Below are 18,755 nucleotides of genomic sequence, written 5' to 3' on the forward strand. Positions count from 1 at the left end.
AGCTTGGTGCTTTGTGACCACCTAGAGGGGTGGGATAGGGAGGGTGGGAGGGAGGGAGATGCAAGAGGGAAGAGATATGGGGACATATGTATATGTATAACTGATTCAGTTTGTTATGAAGCAGAAACTGACACACCATTGTAAAGCAATTATACTCTAATAAAGATGTTTAAAAAAAAATCAAAGTAAGCATTCAGTTCCTCATTTGCACTTGCCACATTTCAAGTGCTCAAGATCACATGTGGCTCGTGGCTACTGTCTTGGACAGTGCAGGTAGAGTCATTTCTAGTATCAGAATGATCTGTTTGACAGCACTGTTGTAGATATTCTCTGGTCTTCCACTAGGATATAGGGGAAACCTGGCTCCTAGCAAATTGTGACCGCATGACATGAGGAGAGGACGGCTTCTTAAAAGCTAAGCCTTTCGCTTTGTGAGCTCACCCTTCGGTTTTTCTAAGCAGGATCTGGCTGGATTAAGCAGTTGCACAGTTTAGGCTCCAAAACAAACTCATACACACTCCAACTATGCGATGATCGTTCTTCTAGGACACCTGAAAGACATTTGGTGGTAATACATTTTCAGAAAATTAGTCACCCAGTCACCTTTCCTGCAGTATTCTCTAGAAAATATTCTCCAAAGTATTGAGACTAACTAGAAAAAAGAAAAATGAATTAAAAAAAAACTGGTGAGAAATATGAAATTAATTAAAGTTAGAGACCTAAGAACAATGACACCAGCTGCTAAAGGGCTTTTGCTGATAAATCTTCTTGGGGAAAAGTCAACTATAAAGGACACAAAAGAATAATGAGAAAATAAATTTTAAAGAGGGTTATTAAATTTACAGAGTAAATCAATAAAGAATTGGAGGAGAAAAAGAGAAAAGCAAAACAAAAAGCTAAAAATCTGCCTTCCAAAAACGGAGACAAGATTATTCCTTTTAATTTTATTATGAAGAGTGTTACATATTATGAACGTTATAAAATGTTTAAGGACACTCTAGTAAAATCATAGTCAAATAATGGTGCAAAGAACACATTCAAAAAGAAACCATAAGAGAGACAACTACAGTATTTGGTGTTTTCACTATTTAAAATTTTAGCCATCCTAACAGCTGTGCAGTGATATCTTGTTGTGGTTGTAATTTGCATTTCCCTGATGGTTAACAATGTTGAACATTTTTTTAAAGTTTATTAGTTATCAGTACTGTAGTCCTCTATCTTTACTTCTCTATCACTGACAACTTTAACTAATTCCAGAAAATGTTTTTACACTTACCACCTTTACTTAGAAGTTTATATATAGTTTTGGTATTTGTTACAGGGGGACTAGTAAGGGCAACTTTATTAAAGAGGAACTGGGAAGATACCAATTTAGATTAGAAATAAAAGGAGTAGGGAATTCCCTGGCGGTCCAGTGGTTAGACTCTGTGCTTTCACTGCTGGGGCTCGGGTTCAATCCCTGGTTGGGGAACTAAGATCCCACAAGCTGCGTGGTGCAGCCAAAAAAAAAAAAAAAGAAGAGGAGTAGTAATTTTCAGTAAAGGTGGACATTTTCACAAAATTTATAGAAAATGATATATTAAGGATGAGGAATATGCTGAAATTCAGCAGATGTTGTATTTTTGTGTCCAAGGAAAAAAAATAAGAGCCATAAACACAAAGTATGATGTGGCAGAGCTGACACCAGCTGAACACCTGTAAGCTCATACCAGGGACAACACAGAAATAGGTTTCTAATTATTAGCTGAGCAAGATCTGGTTTATTAATATTTACTTCAGGAAGATCACATGATGTGTTCATGGGAGAAATTATGACAAAGAAAAATTGTAACTTCTTCCCCTTCCCCGTTTTATTGAGATATAACTGACATATAACATTGTATAAGTTTAAGGTGTACAACGATTTGATATATGTACATATTGTGAAATGATTACCACCGTAAGTCAACATCCATTACCTCACAGTTAGAAATTTTTGTTTTCTTGTGATGAGAACTTTTAAGATCTACTCTCTTAGCAGCTTTCAAATATACTATATAGTATTGCTAACTACAGTTATCATGCTGTACATTACATCCCCAGAACTTACTTATATCTGGAAGTTTGTATCTTTTGACCACCTTCAACTAATTACCCCAGCCCCTACCCACTGCTTCTGGCAACCACCAATCTGTTCTCTGAGTTTATTTGTTTATTAGATTCTACATATGTAATCATACAGCATGTCTTTTTCTGACTTTTTTTCCTTAACATAATGCCATCAAGGTCCACCTATGTTGTCACAAATGGCAGGACTTCCTCTTTCTTGTGGCTGAATAATATTCCATTCTATATATATACCACATCTTATCCATTCATCTGTTGATAGACAGGTTATTTCCATACCTTGGCTATTGTAAATAAAGCTGCAGTGAACAGGAGGTGCAGATATTCCTTCAGGATAGTAATGTCATTTCCTTCAAATATATACCCAGAAGTGGAATTGCTGGATCGTATCATTCTATTTTTAATTTTTTGAGGAAACTCCAAACTGTTTTCCAGAGTGGCTGTACGAGTTTACAGTCCCACCAACAGTATACCAGGCTTTCCTTTCTCCACATCCTCACATGCCCTTGTTAGCTCTTGTCTTCTTTGATAATAGCCATTCTAACAGGTGTAAGGTGATATCTATCTCACTGTGGTTTTGATCTCCATTTTCCTGATGATTAGTGATGTTGAGCAAGTTTTCATGTATCTGTTAGCCATTAGAATTTCTTCTTTAGAAAATTGTTTCAGTTCCTTTGCCCACTTTAAAAATTGGATTTTTTTTGCTATGGAGTTGTATGAGTTCCTTATATATTTTGGATATTAACCCCTTATTATACATATGATTTGCAAATATTTATTTCCAACTCATAGGTTGCCTTTCATTTTGTTGTTTTCTGATCAGAAGCTTTTTGGTTTGATGTAGTCCCACTTGTTTATTTTTGTTTTTGTTGACTATGCTTTTGGTGTCGTATCACTGACAAGACCAATGTCAAGGAACTTTTTCCCTATGTGTTCTTCTAGGAGTTCATGGTTTCAGGTCTCATATGTAGGTTTTCAATCCATGTTGAGTTAATCTTGACTGGTGTGATATAGGGATCTAGTTTCATTCTTTTGCATGTGATTATCCAAATTTTCCCAGCCCCACTTATTGAAGAGACTATATTTTCTCTATTGAGTATTCTTGGCTCCCCTGTCAAATATTAGTTGATTGTATATGCATGGGTTTATTTCTGGGCTCTCAATTCTATTCCATTGGTCTATGTGTCTTTTTAAATGCCAGTACCATACTGTTTTGATTACTACAGCACTGTATATGGTAATAATATAGCTTGAAATCAGGAATTGTGATGCTTCCAGCTTTTTTCTTCTTTCTCAGGATTGCTTTGGCTATTGCTTTTGGCTATTTGGCTAACGATGCTGAACATCTTTTTAATGAGCTTATTTGCCATCTGTATAGCCTCTCCAGTGAAATGTCTGTTCATATCTCTTGCTCATTTTCTAATCGGATTTTTAAAAAACTGTTGAGTGTTTTCTTTAATACATTCTAGATACTAGTCTTCTTTCAGAGTAGTTTTTTGCATTTTCCTACTACTAGTCTGTAGCTTGACTTTTCATCCTCTTCTTGTATTCTCAGGATTGCTTTGGCTATTGCTTTTGGCTATTTGGCTAACGATGCTGAACATCTTTTTAATGAGCTTATTTGCCATCTGTATAGCCTCTCCAGTGAAATGTCTGTTCATATCTCTTGCTCATTTTCTAATCGGATTTTTAAAAAACTGTTGAGTGTTTTCTTTAATACATTCTAGATACTAGTCTTTCAGATATGTAGTTTGCATATTTTTCCTACTAGTCTGTAGCTTGACTTTTCATCCTCTTCTTGTAAGCTTTTGCAAAGCAGTAGTTTTCAATTTTGATGAAGTACAATTTATCAATTTCTCCTTTTATTGATTGTGCTTTTGGTGTGAAGTCTAAGAAAGAACTCTTTGTCTAGCCCTAGATCATGAAAATTTTCTCCTTTTTTTCCCCTTAGAGTTTCATAGTTTTATATTTTACATTTAAGTACATGATACATTTTGAGTTCATTTTTATATAAAGTATGAGGTTTTGATTTTTTTTTTTTTTTTGCCTATGGCTGTCCAATTGCTCTTGTACCAATTGTTCAAAAGGCTATCCTTCCTGCATTGAATTGCTTTTACACTTTTGTCAAAAATCAGTTGAGCATATTTGTATGCCAATTTCTAAGTTTTTTCTGTTCCATTGATCTATGTGTCTATGCCTCTACCAATACCATTCTGCCTTGATTACTGCATTAGTTTGCTAGGGCTGCCTAACAAAGTATGACAGACCAGATGGCTTAAAACAAATTTCTTTTCTCACAGTTCTGGAGGCTAGAAGTCCAAGATCAAGGTGTTGGCAGGATTGGTTTCTTCTGAGGGCCTCTTTCCTTGGCTTATAGATGGCCACCTTCTCCCTAAATCTTCACCTGATCATCCCTCTGTGCTTGTCTGTATCTTAATCTCTTCTTATAAGGATACCAATCATATTGGATTAGGGTCCACCCATACAACCTATCTCACCTTAATTTAGAAGTACTGTACTGGTGGCAAGATTACTATTTTACTAGATCGCTTATGAATGTTAGTGGTTATTATTTCTACTGCTTCAAAAATAAACACAAAATATCTCAAGTGATTAGAAAAATTTTATTCATCGTCCCAAACTGGAGTATATATTACAAATTCTGATCAAAATAATAATATTAAAGGCATTTTCAGTAGTACCACAAACTATCTGTACCTAAAGATAAAGTCAAATAGTAAACTGGTAAGCATACACTGAAATTTACTCATGTTTAAAATATCACTTTGTTTAGAAAATTCACAAACACGTTTTTCTGGTTATGATGTGGGATACATAAATAGCTACATATGATTTTCATTTAACAAACACATGAACTATTCCTCATGCTCTGAATGAGTCATCATAAGTCTGCATACTCTTGTAATTTTCTTAATGGTACATGAGACAGTAGTTTATTGTTTTATAGAACAAAATACAGCACTTCTAATTCTCCTCATACTTCCTTTCAACCCCACTGTGAGAGCTGTGCAAAAGAACACAGCAGCTTGGGTGGCTCATGGGTTCCGACATAATCTCTGCATTGGTTGGGTTGGGGGATGGCAAGGAAGGCATTCTAAGATATAAGTTCTGAGAATATAGAAACAGATTTCTCACAGAAAAATGTACACTTGTCTACTTTAGCACAGGTACCGTACAAAAAGCATCACTATTGAATTGGTCTGTTTGACTTATAAACTAAAAATAGGATTTCAGTCTGATGTGGAGCAGCTTAAAATAGTATCACATACCCTGTTGATTCTTGCCTAGTTGAGACAGAAACACAATTTGGGGGAAGAAGGTAGAAAAGAGTATTTTCAATTCCCCTTTATTAATACTGACACAAGCATTCATCAGCACAGATAATTAAGTGAAACTAAGTATTCCAAATTCTTTCCCTCTCCAAATCATGGCTTATATCTGATTTTGGTTGGCAGGGATTTACTAACAAGAAGGTGAGGGTTCACCTCCATGAAAAGCTAGAATACTGAAACAGAAGTCCAGGGCAGACCAGGCACCAAATCTAGGGAGGTACGGAGAGTGACCTGCTTGGGACCCGGGAACTAGGTCGCATATGGGGATAGCATAAGGAGACCCTAGAGGACAACAGCTTCACCAATAAAGTGAAAATACTTGTTCTTTTTAGAGAAGGAGGCAACTTGGTCATGTCTCTGAATTCATCAACCATACAATTTGTCCTTTAATGCCTTGTTATAATGAAATGATTTTTTTTTTCCCTAAGCAAATTCAGTCATGCAACCTTCTGAGTAAGGTTTGTGTCCTACCAGTTTCTTTAATCCCATTTGAAGAATAATTAGAAAAAGGATTTGGGAACAAAAAATGGAACATTTCTTGAGTATTACCTAATTCTAGGCCTGATACTAAGCACTTTATATTTCATTTAATCCTAACTAAAACCCCTTAGAAGTATTCTTCATTCTGCCAATTCACTCATGTGGAAATTGAGGCTAAGAGGTCCCCACCATAAATCCCACACAATGAAGCTGGGACTCAAACTCAGGCCTAATTCAAAACTTTGTGCCCTTTTATGCTAACATGGCACTTTCCCTAAGTGACATGTTAGAGGTGACTTAGCCCGGGTCTTAGTGACAGAGGAAGAGGAGGAGGAAAGAGAAGTAGCTGCTGGGGCATTTCTTCAGAGAAATCCTTTTGAATGGTCAAGAACTAGAGTTTTTCCCATGCTTTAAAGTTGTTACAAATGATGGCTATGTTTTAGAAGGTGGGAATGTGGCACTTTCTCTGACTGTGTTTTGAGGGGAAGTTTCCCCTGGGGATTTATAATACTACTAAGAATGAGGGAATTGTTCATTTTTCAGAAGGTGAAACTAGGGGGAGACTTAGAAACATTTGCAGCCTTAGGCTTGTGACATTGGGTGAGGGTTTATTGGAGTGTGGGAATTCATTCCACGTGTGTTTCCAAGATGCAGCTCTGGTCCCCAATCTACCCCTGCTTTCCTGTGTAACACCTTGCTGTCCTATGTGCCATTTGAAGCTTTGTAGCCTGTAAGGCTAGAAACAATGGTTTAGGGTAACAAAAAAAAGAAGAGAAATGAGCATAATCTAGTCTCAATTTCTTGGATCCTCCATAAGAGAGTATCAATACAGAGGAAGAGGAGGGAATCTTCAGAAATGGGCACTTAGTAGATTGGTGCTAATGGTGTCCTCGGGAAGTAGAGAGGTAAGCAGAAATGGGACACATCTTGAGCCTAAGGGAATCAGGTACTCCTGGATATGAAAAATATAATGACCAAAGGCTGATGCCTCCAAATATGAACTATTTCACCTTTTGGAGATAAGGCATGTTTTAGATAGAGGTATGAAGACAGTGTAAGCATTTTGGACAAACACTCTTCCTTTGTCACCTCAGACTCTAAATTTGAGCAGAAAAATATTAAGTGGGTGATGGCAAAAACATCCTGAAAACTTCTGTCAAGCATGTCAAGCAGGGCTAAAGATGTTGTGCTGTGATCAATGAAACAGGCATGTGCTGGGAGTCATGGCATCCTTAGAGCCTCAACTCTTTCTTGCTCAAATCACTCCTTTCTGTGCTTATTTATTTAGCTATACAATAAAAGGGTTAGAATGAGTGTTGCAGTGAGGGCCCCTCTGGCTCTTAAGACTCAAGAGCAAGATAATTTTCACTTGAGTGTTAACTTGTTTGGGGGGAATGGTGGCACACATTCTGCCATCTAGTGGTCATATTTCAGGGTTTGCCCCACTGCCCAGCTTCTCAGGCATGCTCAATTTGGAGAACTGAGGTTTTATTCCAGGATCCAGATGTCAGCAGCTGCAGCAGAGGAGAGAAGGACAAGTGCTCCCTGCTTAGAGAAGGACTGAGTGGTCACCTGGTTGTCAAGTGAGAGGTTGTCAATCTTGACTCTCAGGACCTCTCTGGGGACATCCATGGGTGCTAAACAAGTTAATATAAGAGGTTTTCTCCTGGTAAGCCAGGCAAACTGTACCTGGAAGTGGACAGATTAGGAGAATTATTATTGGAATACTCAGGTGAGGAAAGAAAAGTGATCTGATAAGGTGTTGATGGTAGATCCAAGGTCTCTGGACACTCAGCAGAGTGCAACAGTTAAGAAGTATAGGATGAAGTGTAGCTGAATCTGTAACAGAGCAAGCCTGGCTTTCAGAGTTTGGGGAAGGGCTTTCATTCTCCCGAGTTAGGGTAGGACCCAAGATCTGAACTCTGTGAAACCAGAAGGCAGTCAAAAAAGGTATTCTAGCAGCCAGTGGTCTATAGAGGGATGTATATGGAACCTCTGTCCATGCGGCCAAGATAGCTTAGATGTTTGAATGCTTCAAGACCTTGGACTCTGGGGACAGATAAAAAGAAATAACCTAAACAGGGGGTGGGTAAGACACTCCCTGGCAAACAGTGGGAGTCCCAATTTGAAATGGGCAGAAATGTGTAGTGTATGCACTTTTAGACGCTAAGTACGAGCAAATGGTCCTCAATAAACAGGGTGGATTTTGTCCGGGAACACTATTATTACCTGTTACATTTTTTCAACCATAAAAACAAAATTAGGTTCAACTATTTAGAATTTGGATATGATTTCCATGGGCTGATTTTCTAGCAAAAAGAAAGCTGATTACAATGGCCTGTCATGTGGGGACAAGTTTACTGGTAATCTATAAAGGTTACCTGAAAACCTAAATTATGTTAGGTTTTTATAAGAAGACCCAGTGACTATGCACTGAAAGCTCATCCTAAGACAGGAAGGTCATTGGTTACCATTTATCAAAAAAGAGTTTTTGTTGTTTTTAAAATTTGGAGTGGGGTGGTTGTAGGTTTCCCCAACTTTGTTTTAGGAAAACTATCAGCCCATTCTCTCAGACCTTCTGGTTTCCATTTCTGACATTCCTATTATTCTCTAGTTTTCGCGAAAATCTGCCAATCTGGTCCAGAAAGTAGTCCTAAGCAACCTAGATAAAATGTAAGACTTAGCTTCCTATCCTGGGCAAAGAAAAAGATAGCAATGCTCTGTGCCTAATATCCCTTTACCTGTCACTTACAACACATAATTAAAGTGACTCGCGAAGAGATAGGGAGACACAGCCATCCCAGTCCACTCAGGGACATATCTTGAGGGGAAAAAGGAAACTGGAGGGTTTCAGAGTGGGTGGTACTTGACAAAGTAGGGATGTCTGAGTTCTTGCCCCATTGATATTCGGTAGATAGGACAACTAGGAACCAATACAAACTTTACAAATACTATGATCTGGGGTGGGGAACAGCTGCCAGGTTTGCCACTTATCTGTATTTCGGAGTCCTGATGTAGTGCTGGAAGAGGAGAGTGAACAGGCAGGTTTACATACCATGGAAATTGGTTTATAGGCTATAAGTGAAAGATATGGAACTATGATTGATGAACGAATACACTGAGGAGTACATTTAGAAAAAGTAGAGGTATTTCTATTAATATTTTACGGTTAACATTAAAATTGGAGTACAAGGATTATAAATTCAGAAAATATTAAATGACCATGAATTGCTCATATTTTACCTATTGATTGAGAATTAAATAAGGAAAATATGTTTTATGAAATCACCACCCTTTCGATATGTCTGGTAGCATGGTCTCACTTGAATGATTTGTCAAACAAGTATTATCAGGTCAGTGAAAATATTCTCACAATGGCTGGAAATTTAAGCATCACACAAGCATAAACTTTCTTTTCACTTCAAATATGAAAATAGAAGGTGTATGGAAATTTACGTATCTTTGACAAGGCTAGAAATAAGCTGTCATTCTCTTATATAATGCTCTGTGCTCTAAATCAATTCCACATCAGGTTGCTTGTAAAAGGAATCTGCTAGCATCTTTTCTTGATGTCACCTGAAGTCTGATCACTTGAATATTAACTCAGCCTCCACACCTTAAAAGTAGCCCTGACGTACAAGCTTACACAGGTTATTCTTCTTTACTAGTATATCCTTCCTTAGCTGCACCTGGTAAGCCCATCTTCCAAAATGTTAATTATTTAACATTTTGAAAGCACTTATAGAACATATCATATTCTATATAAGCTCTTCAAACAGTGAAGTTGTTTCCCTCAAAGGAAAATTGGGGTGCTTACCAAAGGTAGGGGGAAAAGAGGCAGGCATCTGTCTCACTCATCTCTGCTTCTCCACTGTAACCTAGCATTGTACCTGGTACATGGAAACTCTTTAATAAATGTAAAATGAGAGAATTAAATCAGTTGGCTCAGGAGTTAGGACTCTCTCTGTATCTTCAAACTTGTCATTTTTCTTTGGCTCCTACTTATGTTTGACAAATAGACATGTATCTTTTTAAACAGTCATCTCCCTTTTGTGCAGGAGGGGAATTCTACCATTTCAACCTACTGTGTCAGTACAACTGGATAACCTCATCCCACTCAGAAACGGGCCAGACTCCATTGGGCTGCACATTGTGGGGAGAGCGCTTCCAGTCCCATGTCCTCACAGGAACCTTCCAGGTCTTACCATAGTTGGCTTCGATGTACTCGATGGTTTCACAGGGCACGCGAACCTTCATGTCTATAAACTCGGTCCAGCACAGTGTAAACTTGGGAAACAGGTATCTGTGGCAAAACAGGCAATGTGGAGAGGCGTTAGGCTCCAACAGCAGAAGTTTTAGCTAAAGAACCCACAACTAGTGTACTCTTGGCTAAAGGACAGTCCTCTTCCACTAAATAGCTTTGGGGATAGACACGGGGGACCTTTTGCTGTTTCTGACTGTCCAGTAACTCTTTCTTCTTCTAATGGCAATAGCACCCCAATTTATCTCTCCCATTCCCAGTCCATATGGTTCAGGAGGGGCTGACCCGACCCCTAGGCCCCAGAGATGGGTAAAAAAGACTCAGGCCTAACCAGAAAATTATAGTGATTGGGTCAGGTATGGAAATTTACACAAATTAGGCAAATGAAAATCAGCCTTAGAATTTCTTTTGGAACTATTAGGGGAAGAAGTGTTCTTCTGCTGAGGTTTCTAAGCGGTAGGATGGAAACTGAGCACTGCTAGTGGCCATCTTTGCTGTTAGCAGGGACAGCCAATCTGAGAATGAAGTCAAAGCAAAAAGTTGCCAAAAGATGGAGGAAAATGATAGAGGTCAGAAAACCCTGGGGAAGTGCTTGGATTTGGTTGTGACCATTCCTTAAATACTGATAAATATATAAATATTCTTTTTGACTACATTTCTAAGACTTGGAATTCGTAATACATGGAGGGAGGCATGTATAGCAGTGAGAGAGGAAACAAAACCCTCCTAGTTAGCCAGAGAACCTGAATCAATCCTGGCAATACATGACATTCTCCAGCAATAGCATCATAAATGCTTGTGTGTTTGTGAGAGGACATGTTAATTCCTGTCTCCTGGGTTTCACTGTGGTCCCAGATGGCTTTTGATGACCTTAGATAGCTGAAGGAGAAATTCCCAGGATCAGTCAGGATATTTCTCAAACTCCTTTCCTAACTCACACAGTAGTAAGAATTTCGTAGCACAATACGTGAACATGGTAAGACCCACTATATGTTGCCTTTTGAGCAAAGCTTCACACCCCACCCCCTCCTCAGATGCAGGAAAAGAGATCTAACGCTTGGTTGTACTTTTCTTCAACAATACTTCTCTTAAAGGAAACAGTTATACAAACCATCTTCTTCCTGCTCTGCCTTTTATTTTATCACCTCCCCTTTTAAATTTCTGCTCTCAGCCACAAACTTACTTCTTTCTTGATTTTTTTTTTTTTTTTTTTTTTTTTAGTGGTATGCGGGCCTCTCATTGCTGTGCCCTCTCCCGTTGCGGAGCACAGGCTCCCTCTCCCGCTGCGGAGCACAGGCTCCGGACGCACAGGCTCCGCGGCATGTGGGATCTTCCTGCACCGGGGCACGAACCCGTGTTCCCTGCATCGGCAGGCGGATTCTCAACCACTGCGCCACCAGGGAAGCTCTCTTGCTTATTTTTAATAGGTTACACATCATTAAATCTCCATCAAATCCAAACTGCTACTAAAAGAACCTAACTAAAGAAAACCAAAATAAGCATCACATGTATAAGGTGAATCTTCTTTTCCTTCACAGCACGGATTTTCTGGGGAAACAGAGCAAGCACAACTCCAAGATGCTCTCCCAGGCTTCTCCCTTGCTTCCATCCCTCACGTGAACCCACCTTTTTTTTTTTTTTTTGGCCTTTCTTTCTTTTTTTCATCTCAAATGTAAAAGAATATCTCTAAGCTAACCCATTAGTTATAATGAATTTAACTCAACTTATAGCAGAATTATTTCAATTAGTAAGTTTCAGAAATTATACTAAAAAACCATGTTTCTTAAAGGTACTTCGGATCAGTAAATGAAATTCTATATATTACAAAGGAAAGTTAAAACTAGCAGGTTCGTTAGATTTAAGTTTATATTTTAGTGCTATATTCTGTGTTGTTGCTTTCTGAGAAATGTTTCTTCTCTTCACAACATGGCAAGAACCTTCAGTAATGAGATTTAAAGTGGTAATAGCAGAGATTAAAGAAATTTAAAATATCAGAGGATTAAAGAAAAAAGGAACAGAGAAAAACCAGATGTCAAAGTGTAATCAGATTATAGAAATGGGATCTAACTGGGATGTTCTCCAAGGAAAGGTCAGTTCTCAGATATTTTGCTTTTGAATATTATTTTACCACCAGATGAACATAAAGCCACAGATGAAAATGAGAGGCTGAACATTTCTAAAGAAAGCAACAAGTCCCTTCTACACAAACCAATAGGTGCTGGCAGTTAATAGACAATACCAGCTGGCTTCTGTGAAAAGAAGGCCACAGCAAATCTCAAAGCTGAGGAAGAAATAGGATACAGCACAGCTCCACCATCTGCTGGTCCCAATTTTACTCTGCACACTCATATTCATGGACTTGCTTATTTTGTCATGAGACATAACCATCCATCATCAGCCTCCACCCTCCCCAATCAAGATGCTGGTCAGCAGAATATCCACCTGTCCCATCCTATCAAGTTGACACACTGAAGCTGAAATGAGGCAGAAATCATGGTCTATCTAGTAACATAGGCCAAGAAACTTCCCTCTTAAATATAATCCTCTACAGTCTCATCAAAGAGATGAAAGAAAGAAAAACCGTTAAGTCCAGGATAATACAATGGATGAGAATACTACAAATTTTATAAAAGCTTTTATAAAATGAAATGTTCAAAGCTTTCATTGAACAATGAAAGATTTATGAACAGAAACAAAACATTTAAAATATATAAGCAATCTTAAAATTACTCAAAGACAATTTAACTCAAATGTTAATTTTTGCTCCTAAATAAAAATATCCCTAAACTATCTTTGTGGTTTTATTTTCACCAAATAATTTTCAAGGCTTTCAGCAAAAAGAAAATTCCAGCTTCCTAGGAGAAGAGGGAAGATAAACAATAAAATGTGAAAACTGATTGTAAAACGGGATTGTGGAGAGGAAAAGCGGGGGTGTGTGACTCAAAACAGCACATGCCATGTACCCTGTCCAGGTTACCAGTAAATAATGACTAAGACTATAATTAGAGTCAATGTTACCTTAGCTTTTAAAGCCCACATTAAGCTCTCCTAAGCAGTTTGTACTTTAAAGCTCTGAGATAGGATACAAAATGTGAACAGATTTAAATTCAGACTAAACAACCCCAAATCAGAATATAAATTCAAGGGATCTTATCACACACACACACAAAATCCTTCCATTCATTTTCTAGTTCATACCACTTTTACTTCTTTTTATTTTTGCAAAAAGCAGTAGTTAGAATTAAGAGTTAGTTGGAGAAGACCATTTTTTCCCTCACAGACATCCTTAAAATCTGTAAAACTACTTATTGGTGGTTGGATAAAGTAATTTCATCAGTTTAACTGTACCACCTAAAAACATAATTGCTAAATGAAAAACGCTGTTTTTACTGTTAATTAGTTAGCCAGGCTAAGTGAGAGAGAGACATCATCAATGACAACTGAATCTGACCTTTTAAAACATAAGTTTGCATTAAACTCTAGAGTTGGAACAGCAGAGCTTTTTTAAACAAGAATTTCCTGCAAAACAACACAACAGTTTATTCTCATTACCAATTTTGTCTCTTCTTTTAACTCTTAATTTCTTTTTCTTGTGTTATTCCAGTGCCTAAGCCCTCCAGCATACTGCTTAATTAAAGCAGGGACAGCATGCATTCTTATGTTTTTTTCTGATTTTAACAGAAAGGCTTCTAAAGTTTTACCATTAAATACGATTGCTCACTCTAGGTTTTTGGCATATTCCCTTTATTAGGTTAAAGAAATTTCAGATTCCCTTTACTCCAAGTTTACTAAAAGGCCTTTTGTTGTTGTTGTTAATTATGAAATGTATCAAATGTTTTTAATGTCATCTATTGAAACAATCACGTACTTTTTTCTCCCTTTAATCTTTTAAGCGTTGAGAATTACACTAATACACACACACTACAAAATTCTATTTGTTTGTGTTTCATTCAGGATATTTTCATCTGTGTTCACTAAGACAGTAATTTCCCTTAAAATTTTTTTTTGGTACTGTCCGAGTCCAGTTTTGGTATCAGTCATAAAATGAATTGCTTAAAGCAGTTTTTTTTTTCCCCAAAATAAGCTATATAATATAGGGAATAATCTATCCTGTGAAGGCATGGTAAAACTTTCCTGTAAACTTTGTAGGTCTTTTGGTAGGGAAAAAAAGGGGAAAGGAGGATTTTTGATTAGTAATTCAATTTCTTTAGTAAGTTATTTAGAACTTCTTGAGTTAAAATTTTGTCATTTTCACATTTTATCTAATATCACATTTTAGACTGTTGTCTTAGTTGTCCATAGCATTTTCTTTTGAGTCAGTGTAACACAGTTGTTTTGGATCAATCTTGCTAGATGTCTACTTAGTTTACTACTTTTATAATTTGTTATCTTAAGAACTAGCATTTGGATTTGTTCATCTTTGAGAGTTTTTCATTCTTTTTTTTCTTTTTTTGGCAGAGCTACATGTCTTGCAGGATCTAAGTTCCACCACTCGGGATGGAACCCAGGCCCTTGGCAGCAAAAGCACGGAGTCCTAACCACTGGACTGCCAGGGAATTCCCATGATACTGTTTGTTCTTTATTTCATTAATTTCTTCTCTTGGTTTCTTTCCTTCACTTTCCTTAGACTGACTGTGCTGTTCTTTTCATCTCTTCAGTTGGTAGCTTAATTTTTTCAAACCTATTCTTTCATACTTGTTTTTTTTTTTTTTCTCCTAGTCTCAGACCTTCCCAAGGGACATGGGATGCAGTGACTAAATGCACTCAGCTTGGGCCCCACCGATGAGCTTCCCTCCACCCTACTTTTTAGAGGATGAGGTGGGGGTGTGGGTGAGTCTGAATTGGGTTACAAGGCCCCCATACGGGGTACCTCACATCAGCCATTGAAATACTTATTGTTTTTAAGGCTACAAGTTTACCTCTATCCTCTTAACTGCATCCTATTTGAATGCTAAAACTTTTGTAATTTCCACTATGATCTCCTTTTTAATTCATTAGTTATTAAAGAGGGCATTTTAAAGTTTCCACACTTTTAAAAGATGTCTTTTAATTGTTGATTTCTAATTCAATTCCATTGTGGTCATACAATGCCATCTACTGAAATAATCACAGTGTTTTTTTCCCTTTAATCTGTTAATGTGGAGAATTACACTCATACACACACACCTCACAAGAATTTTATTAATGCTTTCAAATGTATTGAGATTGCCTTCATGTTGTAGTACATGATCAACTTTTATAAATGCTCCATTTATAGTGGATAAGAAAGTACATGCACCATTTGCTGGATGAATACTTTTATATATATACGTGTGTGTGTGTATATATATATATATATATATATATATGTCAAATAGATCAAGCCTGTTGATTTTGTCCATATCTTCAATATTTTTACTAGTTTCTTCTTTGCTTGACCCAGCAGTTTTTAAAATAAAAGTATACCAAAATCTCCCACCAAAATTGTGGACATGTCAAATATTCATCAGAATTTCATCAGTTTTTGATTTATATATTTCAAGACTATATTGTTAGAGTCATAAAGGTCATGAATATTATTTCTTCTTGGTGAAATGTTCCTTTGTAAAATTATATAGTGGGCCTTTTAATCCTTTAACATTCTCCCCCACTGCAACCCAATAAAATTCTATTTTGTCTGATAGTAAAATTACAGTAGAATTTTCTTTGGCTAATAATATTGGGGTATATTTTTTCTATTCGTGTAATTTTCAACCTTCCCATGTGATTTTGCTTCAGGTGTGCCTCTTCCAAGTATTTTATAGTTAAATGTTGTTTTCTATCTCATTTGATACTGTTTATCTTTTTGTAGGTTAGCTTAATCTGTGAATATTTATTGTAATAAATTATGTATTGGGACATATTTTGAACTCTAGAGCCAGACTGTCTGGCTCAAATCCTGGCTTCACCCATTACTGTCGTGTGTGACCTTGGTCAATGTTTTTGCACCTTAACCTCACTTATAAAATGAGGGTACTAGCAGTACCTCAGAGAGATGTTAGCATAGAATGAAAAATATTATAAATGTAAAGGCTCAGAATAGTATCTAACACAAATAGTAAGTGCTATAACAATGCTGACTAGTTTTATGATTATTTTTACATGTTTTCAGTTTACCATACTTTTTCTTTGCCCTACCTTTCCTACTTTCACTTAGAATGATAAAGGTTTATAAATTATCTTTTGTTCTGCTTGTTTGGAAGTTTTAAATAATATTTCTATCCAGTAGTAATTACTCTTTGTAATATTTACTGTTTATTTTTCAACAAACATATTTCACTACAACATTTTCTAATAAAGACTAAATGTATACAGAATCTCTATCCTCTTCTTAAACATGGGACTTAGTATACTTTATTCCTTGAACACTTAACAAATTGCCTCCTCCTCAACTTATTTTTGACACCTTTTTTTTTGTAAACAGGTAATGGCTAACAAATTTACTGACATATTTTATCCATTTGTGTGTCCACCATTTTTTCACATATATCATATCTTCCTTCTGTGTTCTTTAATACAGTTTTAAGTGTGGATCTGTAAGAGATAAATTTTCTTAGTCTTTGTACATATGCAAATGCCTTTACCTTGACCTCCCTCTTGAGTATTAGTTTTAAGTGTACATAGCATTCTTAGTTGACAGTTATTTCTCCTCAGCTTTTGGAAGATGTTACTCCATTATCTTCTGTCCTCTGTTGTAGCCGAGGTATATTCGCTATTCCTTTATGAGCAATCTATTTTCTCTGGTAGCCTATAAAATTTTTTGGTTTGGGTATTACTGTTTCCTTAAGAAGTATCTAGATGTAGATTTATTATTTATCCTGCTTGCCTGTCTTTAACTTTGAAATTCTCTTTATATACTCCTTCTTCATCATTTACTTCATTCTCTTTTAGCTCAGCTATGTCTTTTAGACATATTCATCAGTGATTTGTGTTTGGAGCAAAGGGAATATGGCAAGGTGAGGAATTATTGTGCCACATTAATTATATGTCATCAGCATCAATTTTGCCCATAGTTTTCTAAGCATTTCTAAGAAATCAACTCTTTGTTTTCTTTTGTTTTTGATTTTTTTTTGGGGGGGGGCCACGCCATGTGGCTTGCAGGGTCTTAGTTGCTGGACCAGAGATTGAACCTGGGCCCCCTGCAGTGGAAGCGTGGAGTCCTAACCACTGGATCTTCCCTAAAAACCAACCCTTGAAAACCAAAGTTACAGCATGCTGACTAGTATTTTTTTAACTATCTCTTTCACTAAACTTCTCACAATCCTACCACAGATTATACAGAAGCAGAAGGGGTAATAGAGGAATGGCTAACACTTTTCAGAGACTGGACTGGAATATAGTCTCTCTGAAGTCTTTGTAGATCCCATACGCCAATCCTGTCCCAAACTTCTAACATGTAATCAATATACATATAGCATATACATGTTTTATAAGATAAAATTCTACCCATTGAACCTTGTTTTTCGGCTGACTTCCACTGTAAGTTGAGTGATTCCATCTATCTTATTGACAAACTCTCTTATGCAGTCTCCATAGGACAGAACTAGTGAAGTAGAAGAAATTTATATCACCAATGAGTAGACAAATTAAAGCTTGTATGGACAGTTATCATTTAACACCTGAATGCACATACTTAATGACCATATCAAAGACTATTCATTTAAAGCATGCACAAGACTTTTCTATAAGGCCAGAGGGAAAAACCTCGAGGCATTTTTATTTCTACTGCATAACTTCCAAAAACTATATCTATAGCTCATCAACAAGTAATTAGACTCCAGCTGTGCTTGCTTTGTCTCAGACAATTTTTATAGGATTCCTTTTTGGATATAATAGATAATGAAAAAAGGAGATTAAATTACGATTTCAAATTTCATACTAAATACAAAAGGCTTCGTTTATTTTGATCTCAGCTTATCTAATTTGTCCGAGCAGATGCAAACGGCTCCAAGTTTATCACTGCAATTAGGTCTGCCTTGATGAAATTCATGGCTTCTGGTCCCAGATAGCCTTCTGTTTCTACTTGTGATCTTGGGCTCTTTTCTCTTAGTATCAATTTTCTAAGTCACAGAATTTTTTTCTCTTTCAAACTCTTAAATCAATTTTTCAAGCTGCAATTTACATATAATGAAATGCACCCATTTTAAGTTTTGACAGGTGCATATACCTGGGTAACCACTAAAAAGATACAGAACATTTCTACCACCCTGCTTCCCAAAGCTCCCTGTGCTTTTTGGCAGGCATGCAGTCAGTCCACCCTGGCCCCTGGTGATCAATGACCTTTTCACATTCTTGATTGGTTTTGCCTGCTTTACAATTTCAAATAAATGCAGTTACATAGTACCTACTCTTCCTATTTGAATTCTTCCACATAACATAACTTTTGGAGGTTCACCCACGTTATTGCATATATTAGTAGTTGGTTTCTCTCTGTTGCTAAGTAGAATTCCACTGTTTGAACATACCATAATTTGTTTATTTGGTCACCAAAAGATGGGCATTTGGGTTGTTTCCATTTTTTGGCTACCATGAATAAA

At 36.8% G+C, this 18,755-nt stretch overlaps 1 protein-coding gene across 11 annotated transcripts in view; it reads right to left on the reverse strand.

Moving 5' to 3' along the window:
- The window catches only part of FKTN (fukutin), a 94,536-nt gene that overhangs the window by 9,827 nt on the left and 65,954 nt on the right, over positions 1 to 18,755 (reverse strand). For 4 of the 11 annotated variants that reach the window (XM_055087054.1, XM_055087053.1, XM_055087050.1 and 1 more), the window contains one exon: positions 7,500 to 10,242. In XM_055087054.1, the coding sequence (XP_054943029.1) occupies positions 10,029 to 10,242 (214 nt within the window). In that variant the 3' untranslated portion in view covers positions 7,500 to 10,028. Of the gene's footprint in view, positions 1 to 441; positions 552 to 4,745; positions 10,243 to 17,673; positions 17,762 to 18,755 lie in introns of those variants that run through there. The other 7 variants (XM_028493718.1, XM_028493717.2, XM_028493720.2 and 4 more) reach the window with 6 other exon arrangements.

This window comes from Physeter macrocephalus, chromosome 9, assembly GCF_002837175.3.
Source record: "Physeter macrocephalus isolate SW-GA chromosome 9, ASM283717v5, whole genome shotgun sequence".
Classification (NCBI taxonomy): domain Eukaryota; kingdom Metazoa; phylum Chordata; class Mammalia; order Artiodactyla; family Physeteridae; genus Physeter; species Physeter macrocephalus.